Source organism: Macaca fascicularis, chromosome 5 (genome assembly GCF_037993035.2).
Source record: "Macaca fascicularis isolate 582-1 chromosome 5, T2T-MFA8v1.1".
Lineage (NCBI taxonomy): Eukaryota > Metazoa > Chordata > Mammalia > Primates > Cercopithecidae > Macaca > Macaca fascicularis.
This window is the reverse complement of record NC_088379.1, coordinates 23,712,002-23,736,040: the sequence shown is the minus strand read 5'-3', so window position 1 is coordinate 23,736,040 and position 24,039 is coordinate 23,712,002. Positions and strand designations below refer to the sequence as shown.

Genomic DNA, 24,039 nt, shown 5'->3' with positions numbered 1-24,039 from the left:
ACTTTCTTAGACAATAAAAGCTGAGGGAGTTTATCATCACCAGACCTGTCTTACAAGAAATGCTAAGGGGAGTTCTTCAAGTTGAGTTGAAAGGATGCTGATTAGCAACTCAAAAACATCTGAAAGTATAAATCTCACTAGTAAAGGTAAGTATATAGTCAAATTGGAATATTCTAATATTATTATGGCAGTGTATAAATCACTTGTAACTCTAGTATGAAAGTTAAAAGACCACAATATTAAAAATGAGTATAGCTTTAATAAATTTTTAATAGGTAAACAATATAAAAACATGTAAGTTGTGACATTAAAAATAAAGTGGAAGGGGAATCAAAACTGTAGAGTTTTTATATGTTATTATAGTTGTTTCTATCAGCTTAAAATATACTGTTATAAGACTTGTGATGTCAGTTTCGTGGTAACCACAAAGCAGAAATCTATAGTAGATACACAAAAAGATAAACAGAAAGGAATCAAAGCATACCACTACAGAAAATTATCAAATCACAAAGAAAGATAGCAAGAGAGGAAGAAAGGTACAAAGAAACTACAAAACAGCAAGAAAATAATTAATGAATGGTAATAGTAAGTCTTTACCTATGAATAAGTACTCGAAGTGTAAATAAATTTTATTTCTCAACCAAAAAACATAGAATGGCTGAATGGATAAAAATACAACACTCAACTACATGCTGCTCACAAGAGGCTCATCCACATACACACACTGAAACTGTAAAGGAAGGTAAAAAGAAAATTCCATGCAAATGGCAACCAAAAGAGAGCAGGGATAATATTATACTTGTATCAGACAAAATAGACTTTTAGTCAAAAACTGATAAATAACTCAGTAAAGTTGCAGGATACAAAATCAACATACAAAAATCAGTAGCATATTCATATACTGACAATAAAGAATCAAAAAAGAGATACAGATAATGTCCTTAAAATGTCCTGTTAGAAAAAGAGATATTAAAAACAATCCCACTTATAATAGTAACAAAAAGGACAAAATAATTAAGTATAAATTTAACCAAGGAAGTGAACTATATATACTATTGAACTATTTATGAAAACTTTAAAACATTAGTGAAAGAAATTGAAGACAAATAAATGAAAATATATCCCATATCAATGAATTGGAAGAATTAATATTATTAAAATACCCATATTACCCAAAGCAATTATATTAGTCATTTTCTCAGTTCTGTAAAGAACTACCTCAGATTGGATAATTTATAAAGAAAAGAGATTTAATTGACCCACAGCTTTGCATGACTGAGGAGGCCTCAGGAAACTTAAAATCATGGTGGAAGGCAAAAGGGAAGCAAGGCATGTCTTACATGGTAGCAGGAGAGAGACTGAGCAAGGGCAGAAGTGCCACACTTTTAAACCATCACATCTTATGAGAACTCACTATTATAAGAACAGCATGGGGGAAACTGCCCCCATGATCTAATCACCAACCACCAGGTCCCTCCCTAACACATGGGGAATACAATTCGAAATGAGATTTGGGTGGGGACACAGAGTCAAATCATATCATCAATCTACAGATTCAGTGCAATTCCTATCAAAATTCCAAAGGTACTTTTCACAGAAAAAGAAAAAATGATCCTAAAATTAATATGGAATGGCAAAAGATCCTGAGTAGCTCGAGTAATCTTGAGCAAGAACAGAGCTGGAGGCATCACACTCCTTGATTTCAAAGCTATCTTAATCAAAACAATATGATCCTGGCATAAAATCATATATCAATAGAACAGAGAGCCCAAAAATAAACCCACACATATACAGTCAACTGTTTGACAAAGGTGCTGAGAATATGCAATGAAGAAAGGATAGTCTCTTCAATAAACAGTGTTGAGAAACTGGATATCCACATGCAGAAAAATGAAATTGGCCCCTTATCTAACACAAAAATGCAGTAAAAATATATTAAAGACTTAAACCTGACACCTGAAGCTGTAAAACTCCTGGAAGAAAACACAGGAAAAAGTTCCATGATGCTTATCTTGGCAATTTTTGTTGAATATCAGGATACCAAAAGCACAGGCAACAAAAGCAAAAACGGAAATAAGTAAGTGAAACTACATCAAACTAAAAAGTTTCTGTATAAGTTTCTGCAAATGAAATAATCAAAAAATGAAAAGACAACCTCCAAAATGAGAGAAAATATCTGCAAACCATATATACTAGGGATCTCCAACCCCCTAGTACAGGTCTGTGGCCTGTTAAGAACCAGGCCACACAGCAGGAGGTGAGTGGCAGGTGAATGAGCTTTACTGCCTGAGCTCCCCCTCCTGTCAGATCAGTAGTGGCATTAGATTCTCATGGGGTGCAAACCCTATTGTGAACTGTGTACATGCAAGGGATCTAAGTTACATGCTCCTTATGAGAATCTAATGCCTAATTATCTGAGGTGGAACAGTTTCATCCTGAAAAAATTCGAGAAAAAGTTTTCATAGCCCAGTTCATGAAAAAATGGTCTTCCACAAAACTGGTCCCTGGTGCCAAAAAGGTTGGAGACTGCTGATATATATGATAAAGGATTAATACCCAAAAAATATGAGGAACTCATACAACTCAGTAGCAAAAACCAAAAACAAACCCAATAATTCAATTTTAAAATGAATAAAAGATCTTAAGAGATATTTTTCCAAAGAAGACACATAAATGGCCAACAGGTATTTATGAAAAGGTATTCAACATAATATTCAATAATCAGGAAAACCCAAATATAAAAACACAAGCTGTTACCTCACACCTGTTAGTATGGTTATTACCAAAAAGACAAAATAACAAGTGTTGGTGAGGATATGGGCAAAAGGGAACCTTTGTAGACTGATGGTAGAAACGTGAGTTAGTAGAGCCATTATGGAAAACAATGTGGTGTTTTCTCAAACAATTAAAAATAGAACTACCATAGGATGTAGCAATCTCCTTTCTGGGTATACATCCAAGGAAATAAAATACTCCATTGTTAGCTGCAGCACTATTTATAATAGCCAAGATACAGAATCAACCTAAGTGTCCATCAACAGTTGAATGGATTAAAAAAATGTGGTGCACGCATATACAGTGGAACATCATTCAACCTTAAAAAAGAAAGAACTCCTGTCACTTGCAACAAAATGGATGATACTGAGGGACATTATGTTAACTGAGATAAGCCAGGCACAGAAAAACAAATACTGCATCATCTTACTTATATACGGAATCTAAAAAAGTCAAACTCATAGAAGCAGACTGTAGAATGGTGGTTGCCAGGAGCTGTGGGTGGGGGAAATGTGGGAGATGTTGGTCAAGGGGTGCAATCTTAAGTTATAAGATGAATAAATCCTGGAGACCTAATGTACAATATGGTGACTATAGTTAATAATAATGTATTATATACTTGAAATTTGCTAAGAGAGTAGATCTCAAGTCTTCTAACCACACACAAAACTATCTGAAGTGATTTATATATTAATTAGCTTGTGGTAATCCTTGTACCATATATACATATATCAAAACGTTCTGTTGTGCACTTTAAATACATACAATTTTTATTTATATATCTTATCTCCACAAAACTGGAAAATAAAATTGCCAGGCATGAAAGATGCAGAATAATATAACTCATAATGAGGATTTAAATAATCAACCTGTAAATGGACCTGGAGGACCTGGAAATGACATAGATGATTAAATTAGTAGGCAGTGATATTAAATTATTATAGCAATCACAGATATGTCCAGGAAGTTAGGAAGAAAGCATGAACATGTTAAGGAGAGACATAGAAGTTGTAGAAAAGACTCAAATCAGACTTCTAAGGACTTGGAGACTGGGCCATTCAGTGCATCAACTTTGGTGAATTGGTTTTTTAGAAACTGGCTTTTAGAGAACTCATCAAGAACTATAGCTTGGGCTGGGTGCAGTGCTTCACACCTGTAATCCTAGCACTTTGGGAGGCAGAGGGGGCAGATCACTTGAGGTCAAGAGTTCAAGACCACCCTGGCCAACATGGCAAAATGCCATCTCTACTAAAAACACAAAAAATTAGCCAGGCATGGTGGCACACACCTGTAATCCCAGTTACTCAGGAGGCAGGCAGGAAAACTGCTTGAACCGGGGAGGTGGAGGTTGCAGTGAGCTGAAATCATGCCACTACACTCTAGCATGGGTGACAAAGTGAGGCCCTGTCTTAAAAACAAACAAACAAACAAAACAAAAAACTGCATCTTGGACCTGAGACTGATAGTGGGGCTAACATTTCTTCCCTCTTGTGGGAACAGGAGGTGGGAATAAGTGCTCTACTTTGGCAAGCTTACCCTGACAAGTAGGAAAAAGACAATGGACTCCATTTGTGGCTGTGCAGATCCAATAGAACAAGAGCCAGAAGACCAGGCCACAGAGAGACTCATTAATCACATCCAACTGAGAAACATGGGCCAATGAATGTCAGGCTCTCACTGAGTTTACAGAAATAGTGATATCTTCCTTCCTGGTACTTCTCGCAAGAGGAAGGTGTGTCTGCAAAGTACATAAAGCTGGGAATGGAAAGTGAAGCTGTCCCATACACTTAACAAGGCATTTTATTGAGAATTCAAATGTGGGTATCATACGGTCCCTCTTCTGTCTCTCACAGTCTAATGGGTTTGCCTTCCTCATTTTCTATTCCTTTCTGTTTTCTTTATAGATTTCCATTCTTCTTACTTGTCTCCCAGTTAACGTAGCACCTGTATGGCACTGGTAACAAGACGCTTCCCTGAGTTTCCTACTGCACACTATACACAACTATCATCAGAGGGGAAGAAACTGACACATATTACCAGAACCTGGAGCAGGACCTCCCTTAGACCCAGGTGACCAGGGCTCCTGCCATGAGATCTGGGCTATAGGGCTCCACTGTAGCTCTCCTCAGGCCTGAAGCTCTACTCACTCACATGGCAAGGTGTCTTTAGGGCCAAGGAAATGTGGCCACTTGGAGTCTCTGCCTGTAGGATCCTAGACCACAACCATTACAATTATGCTTGTGTATCCATACAGGGAAGTATGCACAGGCCTTGAGCATTCATTTATGTCCTTTCCCCAGATCCCTCATATATTAGCAGTAGACCTGTCTGGCAATCCCCAGGTAGCCTAAGAGTGCTCCATATTAATACACATCCCTTCTTGCTATGGGAACCCAATCTTATTTTTCACCAACGTGAAACACTTTCTCTAGGGCCTGGACTGTGTATCAGAACCCATGGTTTAAACTGTTGCTCTGTGTCATGTCTCTGCCTCCCTTGAAATAATTGTCTATGTGTACAGTTGTGCACATAACATTTTGCTAAACAATGGATGGCATATACAAGGGAGGTCTTGTAAGATTATACTATCATAATTTGAATGTACCTTTTCTGTGTTTAGATTTGTTTATACACACAAATCCTTACCATTGTGTTACAATTGCCTACATCATTCAGTACGCCATATGCTGTATAGGTTTGTCACCTAGAAGCAATAAGCCCTACCATTTAGGTTTGTGTAAGTACATTCAATGACAGTCATACAAGGAAATCACCCAACAATACATTTCTTAGAAAGTATCCTCATTGTTAAGTGACACAACTATTTTTGTTTCTAATTTACTCAACCCACTTCATTTGAGTTTTCATTGCCATCGCTCTTCTGAAACAACTCATATAAAGATCACCCATGGCCTCCATTATTCCAAATCCATGGTCTGTCCCATCTTATTTCTGTATTAGTTTTGTATTGTTGCTATAACATATTGCTATACATTAGCAGCTTAAAACAATAAACAATTAAATATCTTACAGTTCTGTGAGGCAGACGTCTGACAGGGGACTCACCAGGCTCAAACCAAGGTGTCTGCGGAGCTATGTTGCTTTCTGGAAATTCCAGGGAAGAATCTTGTTTTTTTGCTCATTCAGATTGTTGACAAAATTTGGTTTCTTGTGGTTGTAGGATTGTTTCATTGTTGGCTATCAGCTAAAGGTCATTCCCAGTTTCTAGAGGTCGTGCTCATTTCTTTGCTCATGGCTCCTTCCTTGATCTTCAAAGCCAGCAATGCTGGGTTGGGTCCATCTCTTACTTTGAATCTTTCCTACCTCCTCATCAATCACATCTCCCTGACTGACTATTCTGCCTTCTTCCATTTTTCTAGGTCCATGTGATTACATGTGCCCACCAGCATAATCTGGGAAAACCTCTCTATCTCAGAGTTTGTGACATGTGACATCAATTCCTTTTTTTTTTTTTTTTCGAGATGAAGTCTCACTCTGTTGCCCAGGCTGGAGCATGGTGATGCAATCTTAGCTTACTGCAACCTCTGTCTCCTAGGCTCAAGTGATCCTCCCACCTCAGCCTCCTGAGTAGCTGGGACTACAGGCATGCACCACCATGCCCAATTTTTTTTTTTAATTTTTATTTTTTGTAGAGACAGGGTTTCATCATGTTGCCCAGGCTGGTCTCTAGCTCCTGGACTCAAGTGATTCTCCCACTTCAGCCTCCCAAAGTGCTGAGATTACAGGCATGAGCCATTGTGCCCGGCCCTGTGACATCAATTTCATCTGCAATTATAACATAGTATTACAGGTAAAACCCTAGGGGATGAAGATCATGGGCCACAATCTTGCCTAACACACCTGGCTTCTTAGAAACATTTAAGATTTTTTTTTCTTGAGACGTTGATTTTTCTTGACTTAAAGGACGTGGTTTGGATGGTTGGTTCTTCTGTCATTTTTGCTGGTTTTGGTGGTTAATACTTCTCAGCTGTCTGTACTGGCAAATGAAAGAATACAAGAACACCAGGGTTGGTTCTCACTCTACTTCTCTATGTGGATAAAGTCATCTCACCTACTTGCATTTTTTAAATACATCTTTATGCTGATGACTTCCAAATTTACATCTCCAACCCTAAGATTAAACACAGCTGAGTCCTTGATATCTACTTTTGGATGTCTAATAAGCATCTCAAATTTAGTATGGCCAAAGTAGAGTCATGATTCATTCACTTCAACCCCACTCACCACAATCCTCCCCATCTCAGTAAATAGTTACGTGATCCACCCAGTTGATCAGACATCCTATATTTTTCTCCTTTCCTTCTATTCTCAAACCTTCTGCCGAGACAATACATTGCCATGTCCTATTGTCTCTTCCTCTAAAGTATATCCCAAGTGCAACTACATCTTACCTGTTTAATTGCCACCATCTTAGGTTTAGTCACTGATTTAGTCTACTCAGGCTGCTATAACAAAATATCATAGACTGAATAGCTTGTAAACAACAGAAATTTATTTCTCACAGTTCTGGAGGCTGAAAAGTCTAAGATTAAGGCATTGGCAGATTCAATATCTGGTGAGAGCTTGCTTTCTGGTTTACACATGATGCCTTCTTCCCATGGTAGAAAAGGTGATGAATCTCTCAGGCTTTTCTATAAGGGCATTCATGCAGGCTCCATCTGCATGATCTAATGACCTCCCAAAGGCCCCACCTCCTAACACCGACATGTTGGGGATTAGGTTTCATCAAAGGAATTTTGGGGGCACAAAAACATTCAGACCGTAGCTATCACCATCATTTCTCATCTGGATACTTTAATAGCTTCCACTTTTTCATTCTTTCCTCATAGTTGACTCTCCAATGGCAGCTGAAGTGACTTATGGAAAAATAAAACAGATAATATTGCTCCCTTATTTTAAATCCTCCAATGGATTCCAACTGAAATTAGAACAAATCTGAAATCCTTACAATGACCCATTAAATCCAATACTATCTGGCTCCTGCCTCCCTCACTGACCTCCTCTCAGTTTACTTCATCTTGTTCACTACCTCCATTCATTACAACCTTTTTCATATATTTCATGGGTAGAGATGGGGTTTTGCCATGTTGTCCAGGCTGGTCTTGAACTCCTGGCCTCAAGTGATCCTCCCATCTTGGTCTCCCAAAGTGCTGGAATTACAGGAATAAGCCACTGTATGCCACCTATATTTTACACACTCACACTCCTTTTCCTCTTTATGCTTGCTTTTTTGTCTGCCTGGAGTTTCTTCCCCAGTTTTTTAAAAAACCTGATTTCATTTTGTCTTAGCTCAATGCCATCTTCTAAGAGAATCCCTCCCTAAAACCACTTTCAATGCAGTCCTTCACACCACCAGCACCTCCAATTACTTTCTATCATACTGCCCTATATTATTTTTATAGCATTCATTAATATATTAAATTATCCTGTTTATTTACTTGCTTATTGTTTGTTACCCTCTACTAGAATTTAAATGCCATGAGCCCAGGAATCTTCTTTATCTTTTTCATCATTATAGCCTTAGCACCTGGAACTGTGCTTAATATATAATAGGTGCAAAGTAAGTATTTCTTGAATGGATGACTGAAAACATAAGCCTTTCTTTTTTTTTACTTTTTTATTTTTGAAACAGAGTGTCACTCTGTCACCCAGGTTGGAGTACGGTGGCACGATTTCGGCTCACTGCAACCTCTGCCTCTGAGGTTCAAGCGATTCTCCTGCCTCAGCCTGCGGAGTAGCTGGGATTACAGGCATGCACTACCATGCCCGGCTACATTTTGTATTTTCAGTAGAGACGGTTTTGCCATGTTGGCCAGGTTGGTCTCAAACTCCTGATCTCAAGTGATCCCCCGGCCTCTGCCTCCCAAATTGCTGGGATTACAGGTGTGAACCACCACGCCCAGCTGAAAACATAAACCTTTCAAACTCTCTGACAACTCATCCAGAATTTGTTAGGAGGTTATTCAAATTGAAAACGAAGAAACCAACCCTAGTATTTTAAATTGGGCTTCTTGGGAAGCAGTCTTGGAAACTGAGATTAGCACGCAGAAAGTTTATTGTGAAAGACTCCTGGGATTCACACCAGTGAAGAAAAAGTCAATAAAGCGGTATTGGGCAGAGGATAAAGTTTGGGTGTGATGCAGAGTCTCACTCTGTCACCCAGGTTGGAGTGTAATGGCGCGATCTTGGCTCACCGCAACCTCTGCCTCCCAGGTGCAAGTGATTCTTCTGCCTCAGCTTCCTGAGTAGCTGGGATTACAGGCATGCACCACCACGCCCAGCTAATTTTGTATTTTAAGTAGAGAGAGGGTTTCTCCATGTTGGTCAGGCTGGTCTCAAACTCCAGACCTCAGGTGATCTGTCTACCTCGGCCTCCTAAAATGCTGGGATTACAGGCGTGAGCCACTGTGACTGGCCAATGCAGTTATTTTTAAAAAGCCTAAGCTGATTCCAAAGGGAACTTTAAAGCTGGGATAGCCCTCTCAATTTGGCCCATATTATGAAGGGAGGGGCCCGGGCATATATTCCCATAATGATCAGTCATTAGACACAGGCTATCCTGGGGAGGGGATGTGTCCTAGAATGAGGTAGCTCTCTCCAGATCAGGAAATTCTTGGAGAGGCTGACAACTGAGGGCTGTCTGCTGACAGCACTCCTTGCAAATGCTGAGGAAATCAGTCCTTCATTCTTGAAGGAGGTCTGGTTGGCACATTCCAGGATCTATTACAGTCCAATCTTTGCATTACCTAGAGCCACTTCTTCTTGCTTCTTCTTCTTCGTTTTATTTTTTGAGATGGAGTTTCACTCTTGATGCTCAGACTGGGCTGGGGTGCAATGGCTCCATCTCAACTCACTGCAACCTCCACCCCTCAGGTTCGAGCAATGTCTCAGCCTCCTGAGTAGCTGGGATTATAGGCACGCACCACCACGGCCAACTAATTTTGTATTTTTAGTAGAGATGGGGTTTCACCGTGTTGGTCAGGCTGGTCTGGAACTCCTGACCTCAGGTGATCCACCCGCCTTGGCCTCCTAAAGTGCTAGGATTACAGGTGTGAGCCACCGTACCTGGCCTAGAGCCACTTCTTTGTATAAGTTTTAGGAACAGCTTCTCCAGAATTCTGGAGCACCTTTTCCCTGGGGAAAGCTAAGAGGATGAAGGTGAGTGAGATCATCCACAGATAGCACCGCTATAGTAGATTTCAGTGCTACAGTTAATACTCATTGTCTTCCTGTACTACTAGCCGTCTATTTGATCCTTAAGCCTGACTAGCACCTCTGCTGGTCCTGGTGGTTTATATGTAAGTATGACCCAGACCATCAACTCCTAAGGATCTGAGTCCCTGGTCAACTATGTCTTTGTCAGGCTGTCGCTGCTACACTTGTCTGCTTACTATCAACATTGCTCAACAGAATACCAAGGTACTCAAATGGATCACCTGGGGGGAAACATGTTTTTCCTTCTCATCCTTATTGTGTATCAGCAGCTTTACCTCCTTCTGGTGATGGGGGCCATTTGCTTCTGCCAGAATGGTAATTCTTCTTGTCCTGGCCTTTTGGTGTGAGAAACTTCAAGAACTCAGGTCACAATCTCTGTGGACGTATTCCTTAAGAACTCGGACTCTTAATTGTTAAAAAACTCAGAGTTTTGGCCAGGCGCAGTGGCGCATGCCTGTAATCCCAGGACATTGGGAGGCTGAGGCGGGTGGATCACAAGGTCAAGAGACAGAGACCATCCTGGCCAACATGGTGAAATCCCATTTCTACTAAAAATACAGAAATTAGCTGGGCATAGTGCCATGTGCCTGTAGTCCCAACTACTCAGGAGGCTGAGGCAGGAGAATCACTTGAACCCAGGAGGTGGAGGTTGCAGTAAGCCAAGATTGCACCATTGCTCTCCAACCTGGCAACAGAGAGGGACTGCGTCTCAAACAAACAAACAAACAAACAAAACAAAAAAACAAAAAACAAACAAACAAAAAAACAAACTTGGAGTTTCAAGAATGGAAAGCACAAATTCCTGAAATGAACCATTGGGAGTGAAGGAAAATAAGTGTACTCTCACTTTTACTCCTTGATTCCTAGACCTACGTATTCTACCTACAGGGGAAATAGCACCACGTAAAGGTCATTCCTTTAGAAAGTGCACTGCATTCTGAGGGATGGTGAGCCATCTCATAAGGCACTGTCTCTGATCTGGTGCTTCTCTCAGGACCAGCTTCTTGCTACGTGATGTGAACATTGAATCTCATGATTATGTTCCTGTTTCTGTGCCTCCTTTAATACTAAATGAGTCACTTTGTCTGACACAATAGCATATGGAATCTCATATTGATGATGGAGGCTGGCTGCTACCAGTAAAATGACATGTAGTTTTTTTGGTTTGATTTTATTTATTTTTTTTTTCCAGTGCCTCTTATGTCATGGATGCTCTGATGGGCACTGACATCTGAATAAAGATCTTTACACTTTGTGCTCACTTCCATAAGTTCATTTATTTCCATATGTTCATAGCCCTTGTTGCCCACCAATCTTCCAAGTGTTCACCTTCCAAGGCTTTCCAAGACCTTGGCTGAGCTGTATCACACTGCCCATGAGTCCCTGAGTGTCTATTTAACTGCAGGGCCACTTCTCTTTCCACACAAAATGGCTGACCAAGTGGACTTCCTGGAATACTACTTATTGGGAGGATTTCCCCTTGCCACTACCTTTCAGGACTATCCTGAGTGGGGCTGTTGTACAGCCATCATCTATTTCTAGCTTGTACCAATATACCAAGTTGAGCCATTTGTGAATCAAGCTCTTACATCAACTCGTCATTTTAGATCCCCATGTAGTCATGGATGTGAGCTGAGCAGTGATGTGGTGGTAAATATTTAGCAAGTAGCCTTCTGAAAAGGAGAAAAAAAGATCCAATTTGTAGTATTAACTACTTTCCATTCTGTAAGTACTTATGGTGAATTTCAACCTACCAACGTGGCATCAACAGGCTTGCAAGATTCCTGAAAATTTAACAAGAAACTCTTATGAACTGGTACAAACCTGCTCCCGCATATTCTTAGAGCTGGGGAAGACGGGCTGTGTAACAGTGGTGGATGACATGAGCTACCTGCATGCTACCTGCTCACTCGGCTTGCTTGTGCCCTCTGGTTTTATTGATGTTGAATACTAGATGTTCCTCTTCCATCTAGACCCATCCTAATTTATCGCTTGGTGGGTGTGATAGAGCCTAGCTCATGAGAGATAGTTTTGGTGTCTCCATAGTGAGGCACTTGTCTCTATTAGGGCCTAGTTGTATTCCAACATTTATTTTTTGGAAGGTGTATAATTCTCTGTTGCCATGGTATGGCTTTTATGCAGGATCTATGTTGTGATTCTTCCATTAGGGCTTGTCATAAAATCCACATGTCATCTTTTCACAATACTGATATTCCTCATAGCATAGGGTCTGCTGGATTATGTAGTCCAAGAGGCCAGCTGCTTGCCCTGAAGCTTGGACTTGATGTGGAATCCTTTCCTGCCATGGGCTCCATCGAAAAATAGCAACCATTGTGTCATCCAGTATGTGCGCTGGAAGTGCACTTCTGGGAATACATTGCCTACAGAATCTGAAGAGGCCTACCTAGCACACAATGTGCTTCCATTCTTGTGATGGGAACTACAAGATACAGTAATTTCTCCTTTACTTTGTAGGGGATGTCCTAGCATACCCCAGACAGTCAGACTTTTCAAAATTTACCTATGCAGTGTGCTTCTGAATCTTTAAGGTTTATTTCCGTCAAGAGTGCCTGTGAATTATCAAGACCTTCAACCTCCTAGCCACTCTTGTTTATTTGGTCCAACTAACATGATGTCATCAATTTCCTGGACCAGTGTGCTATTTATTCTGCAGCACCTCCAGCTGGTCCATGTCTCTTCAGATTATGTTATGACAGAGGACAGCAGAGTTAACATAGCTCTGGGACAAAGCTGTAAATGAACATTGTTGTGCATTCCAAAGAAACATGAATCATTTCTGATTCTATGTTTTATAGGAATAGAGAAAGAATGGATTTGCCAAATCATTGGCCACATATCATGTACCTGACTCCGTGCTTATTTGTTCTAACACAGATAGATCTAGAACAGAAACTGTAATTGGAGATACTGTTAAAATAATAGGTCAGGTCTGTAATAATCCACTGCCATTTTCCATGATCTGTCTGAATTTTGCAGAGGCCAGATGGTTAATCTAAGTGGAGATATAATGGCAACCACAGACTATTTGTCTTTTAGGTCTTTAAGGAGGCAACCATTTTAATATTTTTTCCCAAGATGCTTTATCATGGTAAAATATACACAAATAATAAAATTACCATTTTAACCATTTTTAAATGTACAATTCAGTGGCATCAAGTACATTCACATTGTTGTGTAACTGTCACCACCATCCATCTCCAGAACTTTTTCACTCTTCCCTAACTGAAAATCTGTGCCCATTAAAACGATGCCCCATTCCCCCTTTCTCCTCAGCCCCCGGCAACTACCATTCTACTTTCCGCCTATGAATCTGACTACTTTAGGTAGTTTAAAGAAGTGAACTCATATAATATTTGTTCTTTTGTGTGTAGTTTATTTCACTTAGCATAATGTTTTCAGGATTCATATATGTTGTAGCACAAGCTTGATCAACCTGTACTCCGTGGCCCACATGAGGCCCAGGACAGCTTTGAATGCGGCCCAATACAAATTCGTAAACTTTCTGAAAACATTATGAGATTTGTACATGAACCTTTTTTTTTTTTCCAGCTCACCAGCTATTGTTAGCGTTAGTGCATTTTATGTGTGGCCCAGGGCAATTCTTCTTCTTCCAATGTGGCCCAGGAAAGCCAAAAGATTGGACACCCCTGTTGTAGCATGTGTCAGAATTTCATTCCTTTCTAAGGCTAAATAATACTCCATTTATACCTATATGACATTTTGTTTATTCATTCCACTGCCAGTGGACACTTTGATTGTTTCTACCTTTTGGCTGCTGTAAATAATGCTGCTATAAACATTCTTGTACAAATATCTGTTTTTTGAGTCCTTGCTTTCAATTATCTTGCATATATACCCAAATATAGAATTTCTGGATCACATGGTGCTATGGTTTGAATGCCCCCTCCAAAACTCATGTTGAAATTTAGTTGCCATTGTAACAGTATTTGGAGGTGGGGCCTTTAAGAGGTGTTTAGGTCACGAGGGCATTACCCTCATGAATAAACTAATGCTGTTAGTGCCAAAGTGAGTTACTGTGGGAGTTCAGCCCCTTTTTCTGTCTGTCTCATGCCCTTGCTTCTGCCTTTAGTCTTCCAACGTGGGATGACCCTTGCCAGATGATGATGCCATGTTCTTCAGCTTTCCAGCCTCTAAAACTGTAAGTCAAATAAACTTCTGTTCTTTCTAAATTACCCAATCTGTGATATTCTGTTCTAGCAGCAGAAAATGGACTAAGACATAAGGTAATTCTATTTTTAATATTTGAGGAATCTCTATACTCTACATATTTCCACAGTGGTCAGACCAATTTACATTGCCCCCCAGCAATGCACAGGTTTCCAATTTCTCCACACCCCTTACAACAGTTGTTGATTTCTTTCTTAAAAGAATAATAGGCATCCAATGGGTGTGAAGTGGTTTCTCATTGTGGTTTTGATTTGCATTTCCCTACTGATTAGTGATGTTGAGCATCTTTTTATGTATTTATGGGCCATTTGGATATCTTCTCTGCAGAAATGTTTGTTCAAGTCCTTTGTCCATTTCCAAATCAGGTTTTTTGTTATTTTGTTGCTGAATTGTAGGGGTTCCCCATATATTCTGGATATTAATCCCCTATCAGAGCTATGATTTGTGAATATTTACTCCCATTCTGTAGGTTGCCTTTTTAATCTGTTGATAATGTCTTTTGATGAAGAGACTTTCACGAAGTACAGTTTGGGAAGTTTACAGATTTTATTCCTTGAAATATTCTCTCTTCCCTTTTCTTTCTCTCTTCTCCTTCTGGAACTCCCATAATGTGTATATTGGTCCACTCGATGGTGTAGCAGGCAGACCAGGTTTCCATTAGCAACAAGAACAGTAAGTTGCCACTAACCCTTTACTAGAGTTTTGATGAATGCTGAAGTTAAACATTAAAGAACTAGAGAAACTGGCGCCTCAGTATGAGGCTGGAATGAGAAAACAAACCCATTAAGACCCTGCCTGGGTTTTCTGAGACCCTAAAGAATAATAATAGCATTCTTACACATACACCTCGCACTAGGACCCACTTAAGATTAAGAAACTTTCCAAGACTCTAGAGAAAGCTTTCCAGACCTGCGACCGTAGTTAAAGATTAGATATAGATTGAATGAAGCACTTCTGTTTGTAGTTGCAATTCCACACATAGTATGGAGGAAGTTAATATTAAGATAAGTTCATGTTTAACTTGTGCACTCATCAAAATTATAGTAAAGGTTGCTAATGGAAACCTAGCTCACCACAATCCCCACTGTCAATTTTTACATGATTTCTATCATGTTAGTTAATTTCCCAAGCACTGATTTGTTAAAAGATGAGTACAAGAGTGCAAACTATGATGTGACAAACTAAGAGAAAGTGAGCAATGTATTCTCTCTGGCTACTTCCTGCTGGACAGGGTCATTGTCAGGGGCACTGGAATAGAAGATGTTTATTTGGCATCAGTAATGTTCTCAGCTTCGGGGACTCAAAGGCAGTGCTTGTTGAAACATGATCTTATGAGCTCAAGGAATGCTTTGGAACAGCATACAATAACAATATAGTCCACAATGGCCAGGCACAGTGGCTCACGCCTGTAATCCCAGTACTTTTGGAGGCCAAGGCGGGCAAATCACCAGGTCAGGAGAGCGAGACCATCCTGGCTAACATGGTGAAACCCCATCTCTACTAAAAATAGAAAAAATTAGCCAGGTGTGGTGGCAGGTTCCCGTAGTCCCAGTTACTCAGGAGGCTGAGTCAGGAAAATGGTGTGAACCCAGGAGGCGGAGCTTGCAGTGAGCCGAGATCATGCCACTGTACTCCAGCCTGGGCAACAGAGCGAGACTCCATCTCAAAAACAAACAAACAAACAAACAAAAAATATAGTCCACAACATAATGTTATACTTATGCCCAGGAGGAGGACACCTAAGACAACAAGAATCTTCTGCCACAGGAAGGTCCCCCATCAAACCAAGATGCTATCAGTTCATTGAGAGACAGTGCAGGACTAGAGATTGCCTTGATCTGTTGGTGCATATCCTTAAAAGCTAAAACAGTGTTTCCTGAGTTATCAGGAATCGGTTTTAACTGCAGCTCAAGGAGGAACCTGTGATCATTTGAAGTTTTCTTTATAGGCCATTCTGAAATATTTTTTCTAGTTACCCCAGTCACCTGCAACCTGTTCATTGTTTAAGATCTATAAAGAAACCTAATCTTTTCATTGTATGGGGGAGACCCACCAAAGCAGTGCCTTGGTGCTAGAGAGGGGTAATAGACCACAGACCCAGCATGAGTCTTGCTGTAACCTATTTGCATAGTCTTATGCCCGTTTGATATGGTTTGGCTCAGTGTCCTCACCCAAATCTCATCTCCAATTGAAATCACCATGTGTCAAGAGAGGGACCTGATGGGAGGTGATTAGATCGTGGGGGTGATTTTCTCCATGCTGTTTTCATGATGGTGAGTGAGTTCTCACAAGAGCCGATGGTTTTAAAGTGTGGGAATTGCTCTCTCTCTTTCTCCTGCCACCTTGTGAAGAACATGCTTGCTTCCCCTTCACCTTCCGCCGTGATTGTAAGTTTCCCGAGGCCTCCCCAGCCATACAGAACTGTGAGTCAGTTAAACATCTTTCCTTTATAAATTACCTAGTCTCAGGTAGTATCTTTATAGCAGTGTGAGTCCGAACTAATACACCATTGTAGGAATAGGTTAGGAGTACAGAAAGAAACAACAAAAGATGAAGTAAGAAAAAATACTATAAAGAAAAATCTTATCATTTTTTGAACAGAAATCTTAGGCCTTCAAGGGGTTCTGCCTCCCATTTGGCTATCTTGGGGTCCTCTGTTGCGAACGTTTCTTTTGGCAGGAACTTCTTTACCGTGTGTAGTGGACCCATGGCTTGATGCCCGCCAGTTTCAGTGCTGAACTGGTGGTTAGCAGCACCAGTAGGGCCCTTTCCTTTTCTCCTGTAGCTGCCGGGTTGGGCCCGTTCCCATCTGTTCTTTAGCAGTACTTGATCACAGGACTGGAATGAGTGGTGTGGCTCTGCTGAGTTCATAATGCTGTTGTTGAAAGCAAGCTTATGCAAAACGTTAAGAATGTGTCCCAAGTGAGTAACACAATGTTTAATGGTTGACTTTTTATTAAGGGGCACCCTAGTAACCCAAGATGGATTAGCAGTAAAGGGTCTCTCATATATCATTTCATAGGACTTAACCTAATCCCACATCTGGGGAGGTCATTCTTACCCAGAGCAATGCAATGCCGAGTACCTGAATTCATTTTGGTTGAGTTTCCTGGCACGGTTTGGCAATAACTGTTTTTAGTGTTGGATTTTCCTTTCAGTCTGTCCAGAAGACTGTGGTCTCCATGCTGAGTTGCCAATTTATTCCAAGTGCCTTGTTTACTTGGTACAAGTGTAGGGCTGTCATAAGGGCAATCAGTTCTGCCTTCTGTGCAGAGGTTCCTAGTGGTAAAGTCCTGGCTTCTGTGACCTCTGAAAATGTTACCATGACATGTATAGCATTTCTTTTTCTGTTGGTTACCAGGCTGCTCCCATCTATGAACAATGTCCAGTGTGCATATGGCAGGGCTGTGTCCTTTAAATTAGGGTGACTGGAAAACACCTTAGTCAATAATTTGTAAACATTTTGCATAAGTTCTTTTGGCTCTTCGGTAGAGGGAAGTAAAGTAGCTGGGTTCAAGGCTCTGGTAATCTGCAATTTTACTGTGGGTTCAGCTAGGAGTGTGGCCTGGTATTTGCTCAATCTGCCCACTATCAGCCAGTAGCCTCCCTTTTGTTCTAGTAACACTGGTACTTGGTGAGGCACATAGACAGTGACAGGCTATCCCCAAAGTCAACCTTTCAGCCTCCTTTAATAGTAGGCAGGTGGCAGTGACCCCCCTTGAACAGGGCCAGTCTTTGGCTACATTATTCAGTTGTTTAGGAAACTGAGCCTACTGATTGCAATATTTCTCCTAATTTCTGTGTAAGGATCCTAAGTGCTAGACCCAGTCTCTCATGCATGTACAATTGAAAGGCTTATGAGGATTTGGGATCCCCAGGAATAGGGTAGAGGTTAACTTACATTTCAGTTGTCCAAATGGGTGCTGGTGTTTCGCTCACAGTCAAAGGCATCATTGTTAGCTCCCTTAACAGACTGTATAGTGGCTTCATTGGTAGTTCATAGTTAGGAATCCAGATCTAACAAAACCCGGCCATGCCTAGAAATTCTTTCAGCTACCTTCTGGTAGTGGGTGCTGCAATGGAAGCAACTGCATTTTACCTTTCCACTGTTAGAGCTCTGGTTCCCTTCTGTAAGAGAAAACCTAAGTATGCCACAGTTTGTTGGCATATTTGAGCCTTTTTGCTTGAAACCTTATACCCACAGGTTGCTAGGTGGTTCAGAGTTTTAATGGTATTATTCTGACATTCCCATTCAGGGAGGCTAGGTATTAGTAAATCACCCACCTATTGTAACAACACACCATTTTCCAATTTTAAATTCTTTAAATTTCAAGCCAAGGCTTCCCCAAATATATTTGGAGAGTTTTTAAATCCCGGTGGGAGCACAGTCCAATGATACTGAAACCACGTTGCGACTTCAAGATCTGCCCATTCAAAGGCAAACTACAGTTGACTTTCTGTGTCTATGGGTATGCAAAAGAAAGCATCTTTTAAATCCAGCACTGTGAACCATTATAATCTCCAGGAAGAGAAATGAACGTAGTATATGGGTTAGCTACAGTGGGATGTATGTCCTCTACAATATCCCCGTTAGGGTCCCTGTGGGGAATTGCCCCATCAGGATCTGTGTTGTCTGAATTTTCATCATGAAGTCATTGCGCCTCTTCCTTCGCTTTATTTAAAACCAGCTGCCACTCATCTGCAGCGAGCATAATGTTTAGGAGAGCCTGCACATCTGCCCAGGTGGGCACTGGGTAGCAAATACAGTGGTATTACAGGTTCAATAATGTTGGCTGGAGCTCCTTGCTGATTGACTCCTACTGAATATTATTATAGTGGGAACTGCCCTGCTCCAGACTCAGTGACTTCCTGGCCAAAATTAGTACCTTGCCTAGTCTTAGAGGGAGACAGTAGCCCTGCTGCCTTCCTGTACTCTAGGGGCAGCATTCCCTCTCTTTCCTGAGCTGCGGCAGTAACCACTGTGGGGTTTGGGTATTCATTAACTATTCACTAAGTTGGGTTTCAGAGGTTTTTCTCTTCCTCCCCTTGTGAGTCAGGACAGACTTAGCAGTGCATTGCACCATTAGCTTTTTTCCCTTTTCTATAGCATCACTAATGCCTGGAAATAAGGTATTTCACCTCATTTGCCTGACCTCTGGCAGAACAATTCTAATTGATAAATGGTATGAAAATTTTAAAGATCCAAAAACTGGCTACCATTTCTCAGACCCCAAAACATACATTGGCCAAGATGTGTTAAAACAGAAGATTAACTCTTCTTGTCACTGGTGGATAACCAATGTGCTTCCAATGGGACAAAACCCTTCCGGGAGGACTATTTGTAAGGATAGACGCAGTGTTGCCCATACTGAGTACTCTAAACTTCATATCAGACCAACAGAACGAATGAATTTCCACGAACAAATGCAAATAGGTCCTCTAACTTTGTAAAGTAGGTGTATTAATTAGGGTTCTCTAGAGGGACAGAACTCATGGAATATATATATGTGTGTGTATGTGTGTGTGTGTGTGTGTGTGTGTGTGTGTGTGTATAAAGGGGAGTTTATTAAGTATTAACTCACACGATCACAAGATCCCACAATAGGCTATCTGCAGGCTGAGGAGCAAGGAGAGCCAGTCTGAGTTCCAAAACTGAAGAACTTGAAGTCCGATGTTCACAGGAAGGAAGCATCCAGCACAGGAGAAAGATGTAGACTGGGAGGCTAGGCCAGTTTTCTCTTTTCACATTTTCCTGCCTGCTTGTATTCTAGCCTCGCTGGCAGCTGATTAGATTGTGCCCACCCAGATTAAGGGTGGGTCTGCTTTTCCCAGCCCACTGACTCAAATGCTAATCTCCTTTGGCAATACCCTCATAGACACACACAGAATCAATACTCTGTATCCTTCAATCCAATCAAGTTGACACTCAGTATTAACCATGACCGGTATACAAAGGAGTCCTATTGTTTCCTCAACAGTACTGAAAAAAATGGCTACATGAGCTCAAATAGAGAAAACAATAGACTCCTGGCTTTCGATCAGGTTTTACTTAACCCTTTGAGCAGCTCCACTCCCAGCCTCTGTTGTTCCCCAGTAATAGAGAGACAGGGGGTCTTTGCATCCCAGAAGGTCCTTGGGAGACTCCCCAGGACAAACCTTACCTGGCAGCTGTTGGGAGTCTCCCGAAGACTGTTGACTTACAAGCCACCGGCCACTGAGCACAGATCCATCCCTGTGGAGTCGCCAGATTTGTTCCTGGACAGAACAAGTTCTGGCTGCTCATTTCTATGATCCAATAACAAGATGCAGACAGGCTGAGAAAGAAGGGAGTTTATTTCTGCAACTAGTTACAGGGAGAAGGTCAGAGTAACTCACCAGACCGACTCAAAGTTACAAGTTTTTTTCTACTGCTGATACATATTTTAAGCTCCATGCTACATGTGGAATCGTATCTACAAGCAGAAGTGTTTCATTCACTCTGTATCTAATCTTTAACTAGGGTCTAGGGTCTGGGAAGCTTTCTCTGAAGTCTTGGAAAGTTTCTTAATCTGTTTTTGTTTGTTTGTTTGTTTGAGATGGAGTTACGCTCTTGTCTCTCAGGCTAGAGTGCAATGGTGCACTCAGCTCACTGTAACCTCTGCCTCCTGGGTTCAAGCGATTCTCCTGCCTCAGCCTCCCGAGTAGCTGGGATTACAGGCACGTGCCACCACACCCGGCTAATTTTTGTATTTTTAGTAGAGATGGGTTTCACCATGTTGGCAGGGCTGGTCTTGAATTCCTGATCTCAAGTGATCCGTCTGCCTTGGCCTCCCAAAGTGCTAGGACCACGGGCGTGAGCCACCGCGCCCAGCTGAAAGTTTCTTAATCTTAAGTGGGCCCTGGTACAAGGTGTATGTGTAAGAATGCTTTTATTATTCAACCAGACTTTAGGGTCTGAGAAAACCCAGGCTGGATCTTAATGGGTTTGTTTTCTTACTTCAGCCCTAATACTCAGGCCCCAGTTTCTCCAGTTCTTTAATGTTTAACTTATGACTTCATCATAATTATAGTAAACAGTTAGTGGAAACTGTTCTGGTTGCTAATGGAAACCTGGCCTGCCACAATGGTGTCCCATAAGTCTCTTAGGATCTGTTTACTTTTCTTAAGTTGTTTTTCTTTCTATTTCTCAGATTCAATAATTTCCATTATTTAATCTTCAAATTTGCTAATTCATTCTTCTACTTGTTCAAATCTCCCTTTGAATACTTCCAGTGAAATTTTCATTTTAGTTACTGGGTTTTTCAGCTCCAGACTCTCTTTTAGGTTTCTTTTTAGCTCTTCTACCTTTTTATTGGTATTTCCATTTTGTTCATACACTACTTTTGACTTTCTTCATCTTTTCTTTTAGGTTTTTTTTTTTTTTTTGGCATGTTTAAGACAATTTAGTAGATCCGCCATCAAGTCTGTTTCAGGGACAGTTTCTGTTTACCGTTTTTCCTTTGACTAGGCCATATTTTCCTGTTTCCTTATATGCTTCATGATTTTTTTTTTTTTGTCGTTGAAAACCAAACATTTGAATTCAATAATGTGATAACTCTGGAAATCAGATTCTCCTTGTTCCCAGGGTTTGCTGGTTTTTCTTATTGTTTTTGTTTATTTATTTTTAATTATTGTAGTTTGCCTCTGGGCCAAGAGTCAACCTGAGGTGTAAACTTAAAGTCTTCTCAGGTCTTTTCTGGGCCTTACCCTGGGCATGTTTAGTCACTTTCTATTTTTTCTTATATGTGTTGTTTTTAATGTCATTGTTTTTTTATCTCTGGGTCCAGAAGAGAGAAAAAGAAAAAAATGAAGTAGGGAGGGAAAGGTGCTGTCTTTTTAAATTCCCCAGAGTCACTTGAGCTGGAGGAGTTTGCAACAAATGGGGGTAGGTGCAACAATAATGGCCACTCACCTCTTTGTAGCTCTCTGAACTTTTGTGTTCAGAAGTGACATTCAGGGCCAGGCCTGGTGGCTGACGCCTGTAATCCTGGCACTTTCTAGATGGATCACTTGAGGCCAGCAGTTCAAGACCAGCCTGGGCCAACATGGTGAAACTCCATCTCTACTAAAAATACAAAAATTAGTCAGGTGTGGTGGCAGGCGCCTGTAATCCCAGCTACTCCGGAGGCTAAGGCAGGAGAATCACTTGAACCTAGGAGGCGGAGGCTGCAGTGAGCTGAGATCGCACCAATGCACTCCAGCCTGGATGACAGAGTGAGACTCTGTCAAAAAAACCCCAAAAAACGAAAAACAAAAAAACATTGACATTCAGCGATAGAGCACAGAGTACTGATATTTGAAGGACTAATTCCTTTTTGCTCAATCCCCCAAACTGTAAGCTATTTCAGGAACCTATGCACTGCTGCCTGCCTTGCAGATGTGCAGTGAGGGATAGATAGTTGCTACTGTGCTAAGTGCTGAAATTGACAGAAATTAACCACAACTTACATTCCAAACCTTCCTCTAGAAGTTTCAAGCCTTCAATAGACTCCAGGAAGTAGTTAGTAAGACAGATCCTGCCAGTGCAATTGTTGCCTGCATGGACAGACAGATTACTTGTGCTTCCTGCTCCACCATCTTCCCCAACCTGACCTCCTAGAGTTTTCAATATACATTTTAACCTACTCTTCCTCCATCCTCAAATAACATTATACTGCTCCACGTGTAGTGGAGGTAACTTACAACAACAGAACAACTCCACTTCCTCCCATCCCTCATTACATTGGTGCCATTCATTTCACTTGTCTCTATGCTCTAATCTCCCAAGACATTGTTACTCTTACTTTAAACAAACTGTTATCTGTCAGATCAATTAAGAATGAAAAAATAAAAGATTTTATTTTACCTTCATTTATTCCTTCTCCAATGCTCTCCCTTTATGTAGGTCTAAGTTTCTGACTTATGTCATTTCTTTTTCCTTGAAGAACTTCTTTTAATATTCTTTGCATGCAGTTCTGCTTGCAATGAATTCTCTCATTTTTTGTTGACTAAAAAATTTCTCTTTCACTTTTGAAGGATAATTTTTCTGTACCTAAAATTATAGCTTGGTGCATTTTAAATGCACCAAGAAAAGAGACTACATTCTTTTCTTGCTTGGTTGGTTTCTTTCTTTTCTTTTCTTTCTTTTTTTTTTTTTTTCATGTAGAGATGGGGTCTCGCTATGTTGCCCAAGCTGCTCTTGAACTACCATGGAGGGCTCAAGTGGTCCCCAACCCTCAGCCTCCCAAAGTGCTGGAATTATAGGCGTGAGTCACTACGCCTGGCAGGTTTCTGATGAGAAGTCCACTGTGATTATTATCCTTGTTCCTACGTAGGTAAAAATTTTTTTCTCTCACTTCTTTAAATATTTTCTCTTTGTCTTTGCTTTGTTGCAGTTTGAGTATGATATGCCTAGTCATATGCGTTTTGGTATTTATCCTGTTTGATCTATCTTCAGCTTCCTGGATTGTGGTTGTATGTCTGTCATTAACTTTGAAAATTTTTTTACCATTATTATTTCAAATATTTCTTCTGCTCTGTTTTGTCTTTCTTCTTCTTCTGGTACCAATTACACATAGTTACACTTTTGAAATGTCCCAAAGTTCTTGTATGTTCTGTTCTGGTTTCAATTATTTCTTCTCTTTGCATATCAGTTTGAGAAGTTTCTGTTGAACTATTTTCAAGCTCATGGGTTCTTTCCTTGGCCATGTCCAATCTATTAATGAGCCCATCAAAGGCAATCTTCATTTATATTATAATATTTTTTATTCCTAGCATTTCTTTATTATTCTTTCATCTATCTTATATTGCCCATTTGCTCTT

General features: G+C 40.6%; 1 protein-coding gene across 1 annotated transcript in view; it reads left to right on the top strand.

The window, feature by feature from the left end:
• DHX15 (DEAH-box helicase 15) overlaps nucleotides 1-24,039 on the top strand; it is a 98,094-nt gene that overhangs the window by 5,867 nt on the left and 68,188 nt on the right. The window contains exon 2 of the mRNA XM_045392207.2: nucleotides 14,123-14,191. Coding sequence (XP_045248142.1) covers nucleotides 14,151-14,191 — 41 coding nt within the window. The 5' untranslated portion in view covers nucleotides 14,123-14,150. The remainder of the gene's footprint in view (nucleotides 1-14,122; nucleotides 14,192-24,039) is intronic.